At 34.5% G+C, this 21,689-nt stretch overlaps 1 protein-coding gene across 6 annotated transcripts in view; it reads left to right on the plus strand.

Annotated features, from left to right (window-relative positions):
• Positions 1-21,689, plus strand: part of CSMD3 (CUB and Sushi multiple domains 3) — a 610,641-nt gene that overhangs the window by 532,582 nt on the left and 56,370 nt on the right. For all 6 annotated transcript variants that reach the window (XM_027645674.1, XM_027645676.1, XM_027645678.1 and 3 more), the window contains 3 exons: positions 6,739-6,924; positions 8,214-8,408; positions 10,075-10,248. In XM_027645674.1, the coding sequence (XP_027501475.1) occupies positions 6,739-6,924; positions 8,214-8,408; positions 10,075-10,248 (555 nt within the window). The remainder of the gene's footprint in view (positions 1-6,738; positions 6,925-8,213; positions 8,409-10,074; positions 10,249-21,689) is intronic.

Raw genomic sequence — 21,689 nt, forward strand, 5'->3', positions numbered from 1 at the left:
AAAAAGTCTTTGAACTGTATGTTTCTAAAGCAAAAGAAAAAAAAGTTTGATAAACTTCTTACTGTATGTGCCTATATTTTTTAAAAAGCTGAAAGTCCTCAAAAGAAAAATGCAGTCATGCATTTGCTACATATAATTCTTTGTCTTTTTCACCAAAGGACTGCCATTACACTTATTTGCAGAACTTGGTGAAACTCATAATTAGATATATAACATAATGTGGAAAAAAACCTCAAAACACCAAACCAACAAACAAACCCAACTCACCAAATTCAAATACCAGATGATTATTCTCAACATACTGAGTATAGTTCAGTAAGGGAAATAGTTGCAATACTCAGGTAACACTTTAGGAACAAGTGAAGTTAAACACTTAGTAATTTCATGATGTCTGATCAAGCACAAAGACTGTTGGTATACTGGAAATTATTTAAAGTATTTATTAATTGAATAACAGTTAATTATAATTATGGGGCTAGATTTCATATGTGATATGAACTTTATTTGATTCTTCCTGCAAGACCTTGTGCTGGAAAGTGGTTTCTGGCCATGACATGTAGCTGCAACTCACAACAGCAAACCCTTTGGATTCAACCTGAAGACACATTACTGCAAAACACTACAGGAATAAACTGTTTCCATACATCAGTTATATATCTAAGCTTCCTATTGTTTTGCTGTAGTTAAAATTATTCCACTGTGACGGGTTGACCTTGGCTGGATGCTAGGTGCCCACCCAGCCATTCTATCACTTCCCTTCCCAGCCGGACAGGGGAGACAGTAAGATGGAAAACAACTTGTGGGTACAAATAAGGCAGATTATTAAAGCAGAAGCCGGGTGAAAGCTTGTGTGCACAAAAGCGAAGTGAAAGATAACACGGTTTATTTCCCATCAGCAGTGATGGTCAGCCACTCCCAAGAAGCAGAGCTTCAACATGTGTAATGGTTCCCTAGCAGACAGCCACTGGACACAATGAATGCCTGCCTTCCTGCTCCCTGCCTTAGCTTTTATATCTGAGCTGACGTCATATGGCATGGAGTATCCCTTTGGTTAGTTTGGGTCAGCTGTCCTGGTTGTGTCCCCTCCCAGGATCTTGCCCTCAATTGAGGAAGGAATGTTACAGTGCTGATGCTGTGCTCAGCAGTAACCAAAACACCAGTGTGTTATCAACACCCTTCTAGCTGCCAATGCAAAGCACAGCACTGGGAGGGCTACTGTGGGGAATGAACTCCAGCTCAGCCAGACCCAGTACACCCACCTGTCCAGATGATACAGAAGGTTCACGCTCTTGTATCAAAAGACTCAGAACACCATCGGTAGATATCGTTCATGTTCTTTCACAGAGAACACTTACAAGGCATGAGCTTTGCCATTACCCCTACTGCTGAACAGTACAGCTTCACCACAAATTCTAACTCTTTAAAGTGTGGGCTAGCAGGTTTTAGAAATTCATGATATTGAGTATGAACCACTTGTTTTAACAAGTATCATAATTGTCAGTCACAATTTGTCAACAATTTTTCCAGGTGATAGCAGATGACAATGTCACAGTCCTAACTTCTACTTCCCATTCTCTATCATTTATAGCATAAATTTCAAAGCCATTTTAATCAGTCCTTTCACACATCTGAATGTAGAATTGCCACAAATGACCATTTAACACAGATAAGAAAAAGTATTAGACTTTCTTTTTTTACATAGTATTGCAAGTTAAAAAAAAATATATTTGCAATTTTGCAGCTTCTTTCAAAGCAACATGTCATTTTAATCTATTTTTTTTCTGTTTCCAAAATTAAGATTGCCAGTCAAATCACAGTAGTAGTAATAGTAATGACAACTATTTCCTATAAGATATCTCAGACCTCAAAAGTATATATTTTTTAGTGATACCTCTACAATCTGCACAGCTAGTGGATTTTGTTGCTTTGTTGAGTTTTTATAGCAATACTAATTGCATTACCTGGCAAGCATTTCTACTTCCTTCAGAATATTTCATGATTTTCTAAACTAATTCTTTGTCTTTACATTTTTCATTCTGTATCTTTACTATTCTTGAGAATTATCTTCTGTAATTAATGAACGTCAATAGCCTTTTTCACTACAACTTTTTTTTCCAAGTTAATGGGTAACATTAGAGCAATTTTTAATGTTCTCATTCTTATACCTATATGACTAGAAATCTTGATCTCTGAACCTCTAAATAGATAATACCAGCCATTCTTCATATCACTTGCACTACAGGACTGGGAGAACCTGAAACATCCAGACAATGTTTAACCTTGGATGAGTTTTTTTACATTATTTTTAAAAATAAATAAATCTCAGTGGAAGAGACTAAATGCATAGTAGTAAGGAATCAAAGAGAAATACCTCAAACCAGACTTCAGCAATTAACTGAAACCTGTTTCAAAGTTAATACAAAAGGACCCTTTATCTGAAAAAGGTCTTCAAAATCTAATATTATATCATATAATAGTAAAAATAATACAAATTATTTATCAACTTTAATGTTCTAACTTTTAGATATTAACTATTCTGTTTATATAGGCATCCATTAAATGAACTATGATGTGAAATTGTTGTTACCTATGTATCCATCTCAGATTAATAATATTAGGTCAATAAAAGTTTCCCATGGTAAATTATAAGGTCTGATCATGACAAACTTTTGAAAGAATTAACAGATTTGCACTAGTCTATCTGAGTACAGGAATTAACATGAATTCGTATAAGTGGTTGAATATTTATAACTGATCATAGATCTCAGAAGATTCAAAGTGTTTTAAAGCATTTGGTTTTCTTTCAGTTATTTTTTACATTTTCATTTTTATCCCAGAACTATATGATTCTTGTTTTTTAATTATGAAATATTTCTTTTGCAAATAAATATTGTCTCACACAGGTCTCATCGGAAATCATTATTAGTACTTTATAATATCATATATGGATAGTGGGAAAATGCTTATACAGGAATTTTAGGTAGAGATTTTAAGTAAGTGAAGTGTAAAGCTCGACATTATATCCAGAAAAGTTTTCTACCTCAGTAATCTAAATTGTCCACAAGAGCAGACATATTGTTGTGTAAATGGTGATTGTTATGCAAGCTATACTAAAGTATTAAAAAAATTAAAGATAAATAAATGAATAATTAAATAGAATTCCAAGAATATATGCTTAGATATGGTACATGATGAGTTATGCTTTCTTAAAAAATTAATCGTGTGAAACAAATATCTGATGGGTAAATCATAATCCTTCTACTTTTAGATTTTTTAGACATGGCTATAGGTTTGAGATAGTCATATTCATGCACATTAGAACAATTACTATAGGTATGTATAAGATAAATAACTCATGTTTATTATAAGTTTTGCATTTATTGCACAGACAAGGTGATAGCAAATTAGTAATAGTTTTCTGTGATCTTTTGAACACTGTGCATCTCTACTGTGGTTTGTTTTGTTTTTTTTTAATTTACATCTTACATGCAGGGGGTTTTTTATGGCAATACAAGCATATTCTAACACTGATACTACTACACCTGGAAGTTGTTATAGCATTGATGCTTTACCTATGTCTTAGCTGTGATTATTGCCTTTGGTATTATTATATTGCTTATGAAGCAGATCGGTTTTACGTCAGATCAGCTCCCAGTAGGGGCAAAAAGAGATTAATTTTTTTTTTCCATGTATTTATACGTAGTCTGAGAGGATTAACTTTCCTGTGTAGGGATGATAGGTACTTTCTTATGGCTCAAGATTCCAGTTCAAAGTAAGGTATTTCAGAATTAAGTGCCTAAGCCTTTTTCTTTCCCTTTTTTTTTTCCCTCTGACCTACATTAGATATATTGTGTTAGAAGGTGGAAAAGGTTTAGATTTTTTTTTTTTTCTTTTTTTTTTTTGTTCCCAAACAGTCAGAGCACTATTTAGAAGCAGATCTTCTCTTGGTATTTTCTTTCTGGTAAAAAAAAAAAAAAGAGAGAGAGAAGAAAAAAAATAGCATGGCTTACATTTTTATTTGCACTTTTCAATTTTCTTCTCTAAGTGGTAGAGGTGCTATACTGGACCTTCTCAGCAACAAGAAGATACTGGTGAGAAATGTGAAACTGAAGGGCAGCTTTGGGTGCAGTGACTGTGAAATGATAAAGTGCAAGATTCTTAGACCAGTGAGAAGGGCAGAAGCTTGCTAACTTGACTTCAGGAAAGCAGACTTCAGCCTCCTCAGGGATTTGCTTGGTAGAGTACCATGAAATAAAGCCCTAGATTCATGAGAGGATCAAGATAGCTGGTTAATATTCAAGGATCACCTCCTCCAACCTCAGAAATGTTGCATTTTGACAAAGAGGAAGTCAAACAAAACTCAAGGACACTTGTCTGGATTATCAAGGAGCTCCTGGACAATGTGAAACACAAAAAGGAAACCTACAGAGGGTGAAAGCTAGGGCAGACTACCCGGGAGGAATACGGACAAGTTGTCCGAGCAGCTACAGATCAGATTGGGAAACCTAGAGCCCTGACAGAAATAAATCTGTCCAGAGTTGTCAAGGGCAACCAGAACAGCTCCTAAAAGAAGCCTAAGGAAAAGGTGGACCCTCTCCAGACGGAAACAGGAGACGTGGGACATGGAGATGGCTGAGGTACTCAGCAATGTTTTTGACTCAGTCTCCACTGGCAAGTGCTTTATCCACACCTTCCAAGCAGGGGAGGCAAAGAAAAGGGCTGAGAAAATCAGTAACTTCCCACCATAGGAGAAGATCAGGTTCAAGACCATCTAAGGAACCTGAAGGTGCACAAATCCATGGAACTCGATGAGATGCACCTGTTGGTCCTGAGAGGCACAGTGCACAAAGTGGCAAAGCCACTATCCATCATATTTGAGAAGCTGTGGTATTCCAATGAAGTTCCAATTGATTGGAAAAGTAAGAACATAACCTGCACTCTTAAAAAGGGAACTACAGACCAGTCAATCTCACCTTGGTACCCGACAAGATTACGAAACAGACTCCTCTGGAGTCTGTGCTAAGGCACATGGAAAATAAAGAGGTAGCTGGTGACAGCCAATATGACTTCATTAAGGGTGAATCATGCCTGACTAATTTGGTGGACTTCCATGATGGGATTAGGGATAAGGGAAGAGCAACTATGTCATCTACCTGGACTCAGGCGAAGCATTTGACACTGTCCTGCACAACAGCCTTGTCTCTAAAATGGGGAGATGTGGATTTGTTTATGGATCACTCAGTGGGTAAGGAATTGAATAGATGGCTGCACTGAAAGATTTGTGGTCAGTGGCTCAGTGTCCACTGTGAAGAGCAGTGATGATTGGCATCCCTCAGGGCTTGGTATGGGGACCGTCCCCATTTGACATATTTGTCAGTGACTTGGGCAGTGGTATGAGTGCACCCTCAGCAGGTTTACCAGTAACACCAAACTGTGTGGTGTGGTCGACACACTGAAGGGAAGGGATGCCATTCAGAGGGATCTGGACAGTCTTGAGAGGTGGGCCTACGTCAACCTCATGAAGTTCAACAAAGTCAAGTGCAAGGTCCTGCATGTGGGTTGGGGCCAAAAAAAAATCCAGACTGGGCAGAGAATGGGTTGAGAACCACCCTGAGGAGAAGGACTTGGTGTTGTTTGATGAGAAGCTCAACATCACCCAGAAAGCCAAGAATACCCTGGGCTGCATAAATACAAGCACAGCCTGCAGGGTGAGGTAGGTGATTCTCCCTCTCTATTCCACTCTTGTGAGACCCCATCTGGAGTACTGTATCCAACTCTGGTGCCCCTAACATAAGAAACACCTGGACGTGTTGGAGTGTGTCCAGAGGAGGACCACAAAGATGATCAGAGGCCTGGAACACCTCCTGTGAAGACAGGCTGAGAGAGTTACAGTTGTTCAGGCTGGAGAAGAAAAGGTTCCAAGGAGACCTCAGAGCAACCTTCAAGCCTAGAGCATGACTATAGGAAACCTGAAGAGGGACTTTTTACAAGGGTATGCAGCGGTAGGACAAGGGGGAATGGCTTTAAAGTGAAAGAAGATGGGACACATCAGGAACAAATTCTTCACCATGAGGGTGGTGAGACACTGGAAAAAGTTGCCAAAAATGTTGTGGATGACTCATCCCTGGAAGTGTCAAGGCCAGGTTGGATGGGGTTTTGAGCAACCTGGTCTAGTGAAATGTGTCCTTGCTGATGGTAGAGCAGCTGGAACTGGAATATCTTTATGGTCCCTTTCAACACAGGCTGTTCTAAGATTTGATGATTCAGTATTTTCAACAGAGTATTTTCTGCTTTGCAGGTGGAAAAAATAGTATGTTCAAAGTTAGTTTTAGTGCTTTGCCAAAGGTCACACAGTACATTTGATGGAAGAAATCTGAACTACCAACCATATTTGTAGTTTCTCAGATGGTGTCTTACTCATTCAGCCATGCTGGTCGTATTTTTTCCAGATATTCTCTATTCTCTTTTCTTTACTATCTTCTGCATTTTGAATGGTTAGCTGCAGAGTTATGAACCATTTTTCTTATTTTCATCCTCCTTCAAAAGACGAAATCTTTATTTGATTGAATTCCCTAAAATTTTAAAAGTATTTATTTTCATGCTTAAAACACATATTAAACAATTTAAAATTATTTTTTATGACTTTAAAACCATTGATATTGCAATGCATAAACCATTTGAGGTAAGTGGAAACTTTTACTGAAGATGTAAAATAACTGTGTCTTTCTCTTTACTCAGCAATATCTTGTGGAATTCCTAAAGCTCCATTAAATGGTGGGATATTAACTACAGATTACTTAGTTGGCACCCGTGTTACTTATTTTTGCAATGATGGATATAGGCTATCAGCCAAAGAGCTTACTACTGCAGTCTGCCAGCCGGATGGGACCTGGAGCAATCACAATAAAACACCTCGATGTGTTGGTAAGTAACATGTAAAAAGTCTCCAGTAAGAACTTGTGTGTACATTTTGTTTATTTATCCAGGCCATAAATCTTCACATTACTTAAACTTTCATCTTCAGGTTAGTTTAATCTATGAATTATTGATGGTATGAAATCGCTATGAAATGCATATTTGCAATGTATGTAACTAAGACATGCTGTGACAGCAGAAGAAATATACTAGAGCTTATAGAATACAATCAAACTAATAATTAATTTATAGCTAAATCAAAGTTAATGGTTGCAGAGGTTTATGCAAAAACCATCTCTTCAGTGAGAGTTGCAAAATTCATGTACTGCTAACAAACTCTATTTACTATCCAGAATTGCAAAACCTCTGGGATACTTGTTGTAAACTGCTGCTTATTATTTATATTCAGCCGATCATTATAGTCCTAAGCCATCTGAACTTGGGGGAACATCACTGCAGAGAAAATGCATGTTTACTACCAAAGAGAAGTGGATACCAACAATTATAAATGGGGCATGAAAACCCAGGTGATTGTAAGACTGATACAGAAATGTCAGAGTACCTGATGCACATTAGGATTTGAATTATCTCATCCAATGAATTTTGGAAATCAAAGAAAACATACCCTAAAGTAATTTTCAAGGATGTTCTCTTTCTCCTTTTTTATTTTCTTGTTCTTTTAAATTGCATTCAATCATGCATTTTCCTCTTTCTAAAGGACCAATCCAAATGGAGAAAAATAAAGTAGGAAATATTGTTATGCATGTTAAACTTTTTTTAATTATCTTGTAGTTATACAATATTTTTGTTCCATTTCTGGAGGAAGAACACATAGAATTAAGACATGAGATTAAAAACGTATAACTACTGAAAAAAACACTTCAACATGGATATTATTTTATTTGTCACCAGTGTGCAACCTCTCGAATTTTATGGAGTTTGCCTGGGTAGAAAAATACTTACTGCATTTAAATATAGCTAACACTTTACTAAAGATTCTGGTGCCTGATGTAAAGTGTCACAGGAGGTCCATCTACAGTGAATTCAACCATGCTATAGCTTCTATCTACACTGATTGCATCACTCTGAATACACAATCCCTACTCTGACTAGATCATTATTAATTACACGAGAGAACTCACACCTGCTAACAAAAGGCAATTTCAAATACAGTATTAGTCTTCAAAGATTATGTCACTGTATTTAATAAATATTTTTGAATTAATAACAGTACAGATTTTCCCAATTTGCCTGTACTAAGCCACAAATAACTATGTGGGTTTTTTTTATTTTGGCAGTTGTTACATGTCCAAGCATCAATTCTTTTACACTGGAACATGGAAGATGGAGAATAGTGAATGGTTCACATTATGAGTATAAAACAAAAGTAGTTTTCAGCTGTGATCCAGGGTATTATGGTTTGGGACCAGCATCTATCGAGTGTCTTGCTAATGGCACCTGGAGTTGGAGAAATGAGAGACCTTACTGCCAAAGTGAGTCCATGTTGCATCTTCATCTGCTGTACAGACATCAGAAGAAAATATTTTATTGGGTGAATTAGAAAATAGCTAATTAAATATTTAAAAGAGTTAATTAGAAAAAGTGTTTCTTGATTGGAATTCCTGGGTATCCAAAAGACTATTATTGACAAATATAATACATTAGGTTTAGTGACAAGGACATATCTGTAAGCACACTTCTGGATTTTAAAGGTCCCTATATTTATAAATGTAAAAGGAAGTAGTAGAGAACATTTTCCTATATATTTTTTTCGGTCAGGAATGCTGTATGGTCTAGAAAAATGCAAAACCTTTGTATATTGTCTGCATACTTGATAAATAAAATAATCTCTCCTTTCAACTAGTTGTCATGTAATGTGCATTTACACACATCCAGATCATTCCTACCATTAACTGGTGTGCTGATAACCTGCAGTAGTTAATTTTCAAAAAATAAGTAATGAATATTAAGATATTTAAAACAATTAAATGTGTTTCCCGCACCCACCCCTGTGAAAAGCAAGTTTCTTCATACATTTGAATTTAGACACCTCTTTTTCAAAACTGTAGGGTTTTGGTTACTCTTTGAAATCCCAGAACTCTTTCTCTTTATGGAACACCTTGTGATGTGGGACATGATTGAGCTTTCGGTGCATGTATCGAAAACGTATCTGCACATTCGTGTAAAAATCCAAACATACCTAAGAAGTTTGCAAATGAGTCAGATAACTGTGGCTTTAGAATTTATTGACAATAAACACAAAACTAATTAAAAAAAAAGAAGCTAAAAAATGCAGTTTCAAAACCAGGTATTATTACATTGGAAATTAACCTTAATTTTAATTTCTTTATAAGTGGAAATATAATTTATAATTTAGAGTATTTTTAAAAGTTAATTGCAATATTTCACCTCTGCTAGTATTAAAAATACTGTGTATATGTCTGTATCTATATCTATCTGTGTATATAGATATTTTACATATAAAATTTGTATTTTTAACCCTTTTGTCTTTAAAAGACAAACTATTTTTCACTGTTTTGAGAAGTCTTGTTTGAAATATTACCACTTTTTTTCAAGCATAAAGTGCACTAGCTGCTTTCACCCTCTTATTTAGTAATAGTAAAGGTATTTTTATTATTAAAAGAAAATCGATAAAGAAAAAATATTATTTTGAATGAAAAGATGCTTTGAATTGTAAATAAATAGGAAGGAATTCCATGAATATAATTCACTCCTTTTAAAAATGATATGTGTGAATACTGAGGTAAGCATGTCATTCTGACCTAGAAGAACAAAGCAACATCTGCCCAGAGAAACATAATTTTACAACTGACAACAATTGTGGTATTCCAATATGCAAGAAAAGTACTTGATAAAACCAAAATGAAACTTAATTTATTAATGTTCCAAATGGCTTTTTTAGGTTTACAGTAACAATTTTAATTGGTTTTCCCCCCTCTCTTTCTTAAGTATTATTTCTAGGGAAGTAACAGTTTTTATTTGCAGTTTTTAATCTATTTTTTTCTACAGAACAAAATACTTCAAGGTGTGAAATCTGGTTGACTGGTTGATAAGTATTACTGGTAGATAAGTATTATTTTATGTGTGTTTGTGATACTTAACTGTACATTTCTGTTTTGTTTTGGTTTTGTTGTGAAGTTATTTCTTGTGGAGAACTTCCTACACCTCCCAATGGAAATAAGATTGGAACTCAAATCACCTATGGATCTACAGCTATATTTACCTGTGACTCAGGATACATGTTAGTAGGCTCTGCAGTGAGGGAATGTCTGTCATCTGGACTCTGGAGAGGAATTGAGACGAGATGTTTAGGTACAGATACTGTCATGACTTGACTATTTTCTTTCTCTCTAGCAGACAAAAGTAAGCAAAGACAAACATCTTGTCTCTGTAAGCAGAGACATTGAAGAGGGGTCTGCATGTGTGTGGCTGGGTGGGTTGTTTTTCTTACCAAAGTATAAGAAATTATCAAATTATATAATTACCTTTTCAGAAATTTTAATATCTTTCTAACATGCAAAACCTGTGTTACTGTATTTATGTATATGTCTTCAAATTAGAACTATACATAAAAAACAAGACAGACTGATTCTGTATGTGTCAACATTAATATATATCCTCAGTAAAATACCTACATGATAGCCTGAACTCAGTGGTAGTGTTATGGAATTAAACTGTGCTCTTGAAAAGATACAGGAGGAGACAAAAAAAAGTTTTTGCAAACTTTGACAGGACCACTGCACCCATGTTTCTAAGAGAAAGTCACTATCCGGCCACTATTTATGCAATTTGACACCCTTTACTTGTACATGTTTAGGTATCTTCACTCATTTAAAATACTCAGACATCACTCCCTGAATTATTTATGAATGAGATGAACACATGAAAAAATTCCAAGGTTTCTTTCTGATTCATGATCTTGTGTACCTTGAACTGGGTTGTTGTCTTTATTGTAGAGACATTGGTTTTAACTCTATATGCAATCAAAATTTTAATTTCAGTTGAAATCAAAGCTGTGATAGTATTCTGATTTAGAATGAAATACGTAGGTCATATTGTATTTTGTCAGTTGTGGAGGCATGAGTGTATTACAGAATATCCATAAACAGAGACTTTCAGAAAATCTGAACTAGTATATATGTTAAATATAGGGGTTTGTTGCAATACCTCTCTGTGCAGATTGCCATTCACCTTTTTAAAATACTCTCCATCCAAAATAATTTTCCTTCTCCAGTACAGGTTATTTGGTGCAAATCTGCACTAAAGTGAATGACTCATGAATGAGTAAAGGTTTTGCTTATCAAACTACAAGTCTGAAGCTGGAATGTTCCCTGACATACAGCTGAGAGGGGCAGAGTCCTTGTTTATTTTTCACATTTACAGTGGAAGCCAGTCAGAAGAGGAGGGGGAAAAAAGAAAAGATCTTTATGTTTGATAATTTTTTTTCTTCTAAATTATCGACAGTTATAAGACAGATTGTTTTAAATCTAAAAGTTTTAAGGCCCCATAGTATGTATGTAATCAAAATGTTCTGCTTTTGTTGTTATTTGTTGGTTGGGTTTTTTTTGTTTGTTTGTTTTTTCATTTTTACTGATTTTTCTGCAAAAGTTACAGCTATTGGAGTTTGGAGAAATGTAAATATATTAATCAGAGAAATATTAATCTAAAAACAGGCAAATTGCCTTCTATTTGTGAATAGCATCTTGAAAAAATACTTGCATTTAAGAATTTTACCAAAATAACTTCATACCAGGTGAAGATCATCTCAGAGTGAATTGAATTTCTCTTACATTTGCCTGTAGAAATAAAAATGTAATACAATCTTAATAGTACTAACAGGTTGCATAGTCTTTACTTGCAACTTAAAGAAGACCCCTGCTTCTCAGAAAATATTAGTTATTATTAAGTTCATATACTGTAATGTCCAGGAACAAGAAATAGTTAAGAAAACAACTATATGAATGGAGGGGAAAACAGTAATCTAAAAGACACCTTTTGTATCAGACATAGGAGCACAGTACATCTTTAAATGTATATCTTCAAAGCTTTATTGATGGCAAATTCTTGAAGATAGCATGAATACATGTTTTACTGAGAGAAATAGAATGTAATATACTTCATACATATAGCAAGCAAAAAGCATGTATACCTTGGCAAAAAGAAGAAAAAAAAAAGAAAACTAGTGACAGAACAAATTAATAAAAGGGAGCAATGACTACCCTAATTGCTTTTGCAACGACACTGGCTTCTATGTTATATCCCTGCGCAGAAATCAACTTCTTGCAAAGACTCAGACTAACTCAGTTCAATTCTTCTTTCTTCCACAAGTAATTTAAGACTTAAGATAGAAGGATGAGTTGAGCTAATGACAAATCAGAAGTCAGAAATGTTTTTAAGAAGGAAAAGAAAGAAAATGCTGTTGAAAGGTTGAGGAATGGTGGACATTAAAGAAATATTAGAATGTGAGAGAAAAGGAGATAAAATACAGGAGGAAGATCTACAGAGTGGGTATTTTAATGGTTCAAGAAATTAATTTTTGTGCAACTTATCACTAAATTCTGGTGTTTGTTTTCAATAACTGAAAAATAGTAAGAAAAAATTTATTTTCACTTTCTACTTCTAAAGTTTTTGTGCTCACAACTGTAAATATTTTCTATCCTTTATCACTTTTACTTGCTGAGAACTGTATTTATGCTTGGACTGAGATGACTACCAATGTATTTCTGTTTCAAGTTTTGAAGATGCCCTGCAAAATCGCTTAGATGACATTAATGAAATCCTATAGGATAACAATACTCTTTTCCAACTATTTTGTTTAAAAATGCGAGTTATTTTTTCCAAAAGTGTTACTCAAATGATTTAATTTCATTGCTGTGTTAGAAAACTTGATTTTCATTCCAATTATGTGTAATTTGAAAAATTATGAAAGGTAAAATAAACAGGAGTCTAAGTGTCTGCAACAGAACTTAAAACTAGTTTATGTTGAACCTATCAGATAGAAATGAGAACTAAAACAGAGGTAAGCTTTATTTCATTGATCTTTTTTGTCTTTTTTTTTTTCATTCTGGTTTCTTTTTTTAAAAAAGAAGGATAATACTTTATGGATATTGAAACTGTTGCAAAATTTCGAACATTTAACACAACTACCCTCCTTTCTGAATATCGCTTTATTTTTTCTTAAAGAATACATAAATAACAATGTAGTACTCCACATAATAATCTCAGTTTTGATACAGTGTGGTAGGAAATTGAGTTCTGAATCTTGTTCTCCATAGCTGATGAGAAGAAAAAATGTTCAAATTGAAAAAAAATTAACAAAAGAAAAGAGAGCTTCTGAAGTAATTCTGTTGTCAAAATTTTCAAAACAAATATTTCAAAATATTTTATCGTGAAAAAATATGAGAAAAAAAATCATTTTAGTCTTTTAGAATAAAATAACAGCAAAGATAAAAATCAGGACTGTTGTATCTTCAAGGTTACAGACTGCCCCTCACAATTTATTGTACTTGATCTTTTTCTATACTGAAAACCTGGAAACAGTTTCTGGGGGAAAGTCTATGTAATAAATCCTGGTGAAACATTCAGAAACATAGAACAGATTTTTGCTGAATATACTACTTATAAAAAGAGAGTGAAAAATCTGTGATTTTGTTATACACTTTCATCTTGGAAAAATATTTAAATATGTTTCCTGTATTATTTCAGTTAACATTTCAGAAAGCCTAGTCCAAAACACTCAACAAAGTAAAACTTACAAAGAAAAGTATAGCATGCTTTGAAAAGTCTTTCTGTTGGATACAATTCTTCTTATATATAATGGAGCACCTGTTTTCTTAGATTATTCCAAATCATTCAGATTTCATACTTCTCTTCTGGAGGTATGTAATTTAATTGAGTTTCTCTCAGTTATGTGACTGATAGCAATTTTAAAAGATGTTTAGACATCTCATCAATGAAAGCCATGTGAAAAAACAGGGAAAATTATTATTTTTAAGCAATAGTTAAACTCATAAGAGGGAAGGTATCTTATGCACACTTTTCTTTTTTGTTGATTGGTTTGCTTACTCCATGTTCTCGCATTTCTTGAAGTTGTGACTCTACCCTCTTCATCTCAGGTATATTACACTTAAAACTTTTTACCTAATTCCTTCTTTCTCCATTCCTCATGACATATTGATAAAACAAGATTGTTTTATATTGTCTCCTTTATTTACCAAAAGTTATTGCTGTTATTTCCTACAGGGAAAGACTCAGCAACTGCTGGAACAATAGTTTTGTTCAGTTCTGCAAATTAGTATTAAATCTAAAATCAATATAAACCATGAAATATAACTACATTATTTTAGTTATTGTAGTTATTTTAGTTCACTTGGAGAACTAAAGACGCCTTTATAAAATACTGTGTCCATATGAATAAAAAATGCAGAAATGAAGAATGGAGTTTATTTGATGAATAAGGTATAAAGAAGTGTGGTTCCAACACTGGGCTAATACTGAAAATATTGAAAATTGAGTTTTCAATACAGACAGATGGGTAGCAGAAAAAAAGCTATTTGGGTTAGAGGGTACATTAAATGTCAGCATTTGTACTTCCTATATAATAATATCAGGAAAACCTTTCATCTGTTCTCCTAAGAGAAATATTAAATCTGTACCTTTGTCTGCATTAACACATAATCCAGCAGAAAGAATAGATCACAAGACAAGTAATTGATTCTGAATTTTTTATATCTGTATTACATATGTTTCAGATAATTTTCCTTGGACTGCATCTGGTCTTGTCCTCTGGGCTAAATGTCATCATTACTCATATGATTCTGACTTGTCAAAAAGACCTGTTAATAATGTTGACCACTTTGTCTCCAAAAGGAGATGGAACACTTGTTTTGTGCTCCTAGAGACTTCTCAATGTACTTCCTCTGAAAGGAAGCAAATTTGTTCATAGTAAAACCACTCAGCACATTTAAGAGTTAGAAGGAAGAGATGAACCAAAATGCTAATGTGTACACAACCTTTGACTTGTTAGCTGGGAAATATTTATCCCAGTTTTACTGAACTTTTCGTTTTTTCATACAAAAATGCCAGTTTTAAACACTAATGAGTCATTAGTGGCAGCTTGTTACTCATAAAGGAAAGACTAGTTATCAAACAGCTCTGTACAGAGCAGTGCTGTCAACAGGGTCAAAAGAATAGCAGACTTACTGTCTGGGGCAAAGAAACCATGTAAGCTGACAGCGAAAAATATTCAGTGTATTAATTTACCAGTACTAGTTTTTATATTTTCCCAATCAGCTTTCAGTCGCTGAAAGGTTTCTGTGGGTATGTAACCTCTGAAGTGTAACCTTCCTATCACTATTTTCATACTTAAGACTTCTAGAAAAATATATAAGAAACTAACTTGTCTTGCTGTTTTTAAATATCTTTCTTTATCTTGTTATTACAATTAAAGGAGAATCTGTATCTCCAGTGATACTGAATTAATATATCTAGAGTTAGCCATAGGCTTCTCTTCATTCTTCAGTACTACTGCGTAATAATAACAACTAGACTTTCAAATTAGGTACATGATGTTTCATCTTTAAAAAAAATATTCAGTTGTTTCAAGGAATTCAGCAAAAACTTCCCTCTATGTGCCATGGATTAAAAAAGATTTAAAAGAACTTTACCAGTCATCTTGAACAGTTTAATTCAACTTGAACAGCTGTCAAGATGAAGATCTTCTGAAAATAGCAGGAGAAATACCCCAAACCCTGCTTCTTCTGGGGCTACACCTTCTTATATCCTTATAAAAAATGGAAGCCCTGTAAAGAAGAAAAAAAAATGCCAGGAAATAATTCTTCCCTCCTCATCTGAGGTCATCTTGACAGGTTAATTAACTTTGTTGAGTAATAACCTAAATCTCTTTTCAATAATACATTGGTATGTAGTTTTCTTTCTCTACTATGCTCATGTTTGACGCTACTGACAACAAAAATAAGCACAGGCACATTTTTGCCATTTAATGTAAAGATTCTGTATTCATTTATTCCTACTCTTTTAATCTCAGAAAGCAACCTGCAGAAAAGAAACATCATTTACAGCTAAGGTTTCAAAGGTTCTGACACGAAGTTATTAGGCTCATTCTTCATTGCTAGAGCTGGGTTTCATGTCAAATTAGATAATTTATTTGGTGCTCACAGGTTATTAATAGCTTTCATTCCTAATTTTTTACTAATTCTGTTTCTTTATAATATTTCATGTAGTTATTCCTTATTTGTTTTGCTGGACTGGAAATGGAGAATGTTATACTGCTTATTTCCCCTCTCAAATCTGCTACTCAGTAAAACCTTCACATTTAGTACCTTTTAGTCTCTTTTTTTTGTAGGTTTCACTTGTTGTCTTTACAAGAGTGACATCTGTTGATTCAGTATTATAAATTATAAGTTACATTAAGACCTAGGGGTCTCATCTGAATTCGCAGAACTGCTGCATAGGTCTTTTATATCTATATCATAATAAAAATGGACCTACATCCAGTCTTATGGTACAGCATCAAAATAGAGACACTGACAATGGACAAAGCTATCGTGAGAACAGTCTAGAATAGCCTAATCTAAAGTAGTAGAATCCTAACCTACTGTGAAGTCAGCTATTTACTACTAGTGTATTAGAATATACTTTTTCCCTCGGTGATAGTATTATGATAATCAATTGTTGGAAATTGTTGAATGGAGATTTTGTTTAACATTTGTTCATTTTTTTTCAGCTTTTCTTCTATCCATTACCAAGCCCTTAGTGCAGTGGAATAAATGTTCTGTTTGTTATATGTTTGTATTTGTCCATGTATAATGCAAGGGTTTATTTTTTTCTGTCTCTTTCATTCTGATAAATGCAGGTCAGAAGTACAGTATTGATGTTACTGCTTGAACCACTCCTTCTGTCTCATATTTCCTGCAACTCTTTTATAATTGTTTTTAATTATTTGTTTTCAATAGCCTTCCAAGGTGACCCCAACAGTTTTGGTTTGGCTTGTAATTGATCTTAGAATCTGAATATTACTTTGGGCATAAAAAAAGCGTATTCCACTAGGTAATAATAACATTACTATTAAAGTCTTTTATCTATGATACTTAAATATTCCATTACTTATTGGTATGTCAAACAGGAGTGTAAATTGATAACAGAATAAGTATTTCCTAAATAATTTCTCATCTATTTGCAAAATATGTTTACTGACAAATGAGAAAACTAAAAAAGGAAAAAAAAGGAGACAACATTGCTGGTCAGTATTTGATCCTTTGATTTCCCTGCAGTCGTCTTAGTTTCTTTTTCCTCAGCAGTCCTGTTCTTTTTACTTCCTTATCTTTTTGCATCTGTTTTCCACTTTTTGCCATAGTTTTCTGGCTTATTTTGATCATACTCACAGAGAGTTCTGTCAATATGATATCCATTTTGCATTATTTGCATTCAGTCTTCATTGAAAACACTACACCTTCAGAGCTTAGCTCCTGTGCAGTTTTGTATCTGAATTGCATTTAGGAGGAATAATTTTCTGTCTTATTGCAAAAGACAGTTAACCAGATCTTATGGTTATTATGAATCAAGGCTATCTATTACAACAATCAGTGCTATCATTTTATTCAATTTCATTATATCGAGTTCCATAACTAAAATTTCCATCCTCCATATCCTATCCCATTCAACTGGGATAAGTATGACATGTCTCAAATGAGAACAGATTTAAAATTATGTCCCTTTATGGGTTTGCACAATGTTTTTGCTGTGGTAAAATTGTGTGTTGCTCCTTGTTTATACCAGTATGACAAAACTGACATCAGTTACATGGGAGATGAGAGATATATATAATACAAGCAAGTGACAAAATGTTTTAGGAATACACAGGAGATAAATTGAAGGAATAGAGTTGATCTTTGATGCCATTTAACACTAAATATATCTCATTCAGAAACAAATTCAATTTCTCAGAAAACTATACATGTGCAGTATTAATTTTCCTCAGACTAATAAAGAATCAGCAGTAATCTGAAAGCTTTGAAAACTTTTCACATCAAAAAACCCCTTCAAACCCCAAACTCACTATTTTTATATGTGTGAACACCTATATATGTTGCAAACACATAATGCACAATGGAAAGCAGAAAAAGCTACTGAATGTCACTTCAAAAATTCATTTCAGAATCTTAATAAGGGAAAATGAATTTATTTACCACAAAGCCCTTAAAATAAGAGTTTAAACTGAAGTCCTGAAAAACAATTAACAGCAGAATTGATCATGAAAACTACCAGAATATGCATTAATGAGTATGAGCAAATCTTTAATGTATAATGATGGTTTTGGAATTCTTTTTGTCACAGATATCTTAATAGAAAATTGTCAAAGGGAAGAATTCTACTAATATTCATGAGAAAAATGAATAAACACCTTACTTCCAGATATAGGTGTGGATGGTGATAGGAGTTTTTGTTGTTTTATTTTTTCTTCCTCTATGGTTTTTTTTTCCATGGTATTAGAGAAGAAAAGATAGCAACTATTATAACCTGAAGGTCTTTATTTCCTCTGACAGAGAACATCTCTGTGGATATGTGAAACAGAGTGGGAAAATAAAACAAGCAAAGAATAAAAGTTATGAAAATTAATTAATGAGTTCATGACTTTATGGCATCTTAGGGAATTTACTCAGCTGCATAAATTAGTGGAAATTCCAATAATATTCTCAAATGTTCTCTTAACAGGAACTTTGTATACCATTATATACACTTCCATAGCAAACACAGCGAACTGCTTACTACATGCACCTGACAGATGGTATTTTGAAAATAAAACAAGTGAAGCTGAACCCATCAGTTTGGGGTGTTGGCTTGTTTTTGTTGTTATGGGGTTTTTTTTCTGTTTTGTTTGTTTGGTTTGGTTTAAATGTTTTTTTATGTCTCTCAGTCACACAAAACATCCCCCGGAAAGCAAAGTGAAACCTGGAGGAAAATGCTGCAAATCCCAAATGTTTCTTATTTCTTTTTAGATTTGCAATGAAAAACGTGTCACAAATCTGGCATATCCTGTTTTAAATGATGTTTACTTTCTTAACACTGTCACAATAGGTTTACTTAGAATTCTGTTCTGATTGAACTACAGTCTTATAATACAGTTTTATAATATCCTTAATGCATTTAGATTTATTTATTTTACAGTTTAGAAATCTGACATGGGGATAGGAGTAGGTTCTAATATTTTAAAAATATCAATTTCCTTAATAGTAGTGAGAAGTTTATAATTGGTCATGAAATATAGTTAGTGCTCCAAAGATGTAACTCTTATACAGAGTAGGAGGAAAAAATCAAGACAGAGGGATTTGAAGTGATGGAATCATAAAGAGCTCAAGTTGGAAGAGAGTTTTAAATATCCTCTGGTCCAACATTTCCTGGCAAAGGGAGATGAAATGGAATTACCTAGCACCCTATCTGTAACACCTTTTTGGTTTCCCACACCTATCCAGTCACATCTTGAAAATTTCCAGTGGTGTGGACTCCCATCACATCCCTGGGTGGGTTGTTCCAGTGAATACTTGTTCTTATTACCAAAAAAATTCTTTCGTATGCCAGGATGAAACCTCTCCCGGTGCAACTTGTGCTCATTACCCCTTGTCCTCTCCATGTGACTCCGTGGGAAGAGAGACCCTCTATTTTCTTTATAGACACCCTTTAACTACTGGAATACTGTGATGAGGTCTCCCCAAGCCTTCTCTTCTTCAGGGACTAACACCTTCAGCCTTTCCTCACAGACAGGTTTTTCAGCCCTTTGATTATCTTCAAAGCCCTCCTTTTGACCCTCTCCCGTCTGTCTGCAGTCTTTCTGAAGTGGTGGGGATAAGAATAGACACATTACTTCATGTGCAGCCTGACAAGCACTAAGTAGAGTGGGATGATCACATCTCTACTGCTGCTAGTAATGTTTTTGCAGATGTAGCCAAAAATCCAATTTGCCTTCACTGCTGCAACTGCACACTCTGACTCATGGTCAGCTTGTTGTCCACCAGGACCCCCGGGTCCCTTTCAGTGATGATGTTCCCCAGCAACACAGATCATGGCCTGTTCTGGGTGCTTTGGTTATGTTGTCCCAGGTGCCGAACCTTACATATGTCTTTATTACAAACTCATAGAGTTCTGGCTCACCCACTCTTCCAACCTGTCTAGGTCTCTCAGTAAGGTGGTTTTTCCTTTTCACATGTCCACCTCACTATCAGTCTGATGTCATCAACAGAATTATGAGGCTGATTTCAATCGCATCATTAATCAGATAATTTATGAAGATATTCAACGTCACGTGGCCCAGTATTGATCCCTGGGGATCCCTGCCAGCCTGAGTGAAAAAGCGTTGATCATCACCCTTTTAGAGCAGCCTGTTAGCCAATTCTCTACCCATCTTACAGATCACCCACCCAACTTGTATCTTACCTTTTTGTTCAGGAAAAGACTGTGGGGAATGGTATTAAATACACCATTTTGCTGAAGTCCAGGTAACCAACATCCACTATCCCCCCTTGTCAACAGAAGGTGTTGAAGAAAGTCAAAAGAAAAGAAGAAATTAAAAAGAAGTCTGAGAGGTTTATGGCAAAGAGAGAAAGTAGTTTAAGAGGATGAGAATTTTAAATGACTTTAAATTTTCTGGAGAGAAACAGGGACATTAATGCAGATGATTTACAATGACTTTTCACCTGTTGAAGTTGTGTGTGTTTTTGTAACATCTATGCACAGTTGCAGAAGCTGCTGTCTGATCTTAGTCGCAGGCTTCACGTATTGAATTGCTTCTCTGCACGTGAAACGGAGCTTGACCTTTCTGGTGATGCATTCTACTTCCATTCTGCTATAAAGCAACTGCCATAAAGCCATTCTTGATTAAGAACCAAACCATATATTGTAATTAAATGCAACTAGAAAAATATTTCCTTTAACATGGTCTTAATCACTGCAGACTGGTTGCACTTTTGACAGAAACCAATCTTTTCCAGTTCAGTTTTTATTCCTCATCTGGTTAGTCCTGTTTATCATCAAAAATGTCGTAGTATAGAGAAATTAATCCCTTTGGGGCATGTTCAAAAAAGTCTGCTACTTCCTGAATGGATTATGAACTTCCAGGAGAATCAAAAACTGCTCTGACAAAAATTTTATAAACGTGTATTATGCCATCTAATCCTAGAAAACATAAAACAAATTTCAAGTATGCCTGGTCCTTACATAACACTGAAGGAAATGGGGAGGGGACAAGGAAGGCAGAATACAACCTTAAACAGTACCAGATTTGGACTCCGGCTAACTATACAGAAGTCAAATTGCAATGATCAATTTAATAAGTGTGAGGGTTCGCATACAACCTATATTGTGAATTCTGATGTTTTTATCAGGAATCATACAATGAAATACAATACAAGGCTCAATTTATAAGAAAATGTAAGATTTTCAGGGGTTTTTTAAAGACATTTCTAGTCCCAAATGAATGAGGCAAAATGCTGAAAATTATATCACAGTATTATAAGCACTTAAAATTTCAAAGGAAAAAAACAATCCAAACCATATTGCTTCTAAATGTCCTTTCTTATTTGCAATTCCATGCTCTGGGTGTTTGTTTGTAGGGGCTATTTGAGGAGAAGTAGAGGAAAAAAGAAGAGCAGAGGAGTTTGGGTGGCTGGTAATAATTTTTTTCACAAATGTACTGCCTGTTTTTCTTGCTTGTCTACTCTTTTTTTGCAGTGAATTGTCTA

Source organism: Corapipo altera, unplaced genomic scaffold, assembly GCF_003945725.1.
Source record: "Corapipo altera isolate COAL_440 unplaced genomic scaffold, ASM394572v1 51, whole genome shotgun sequence".
NCBI classification, from domain to species: Eukaryota; Metazoa; Chordata; class Aves; order Passeriformes; family Pipridae; genus Corapipo; species Corapipo altera.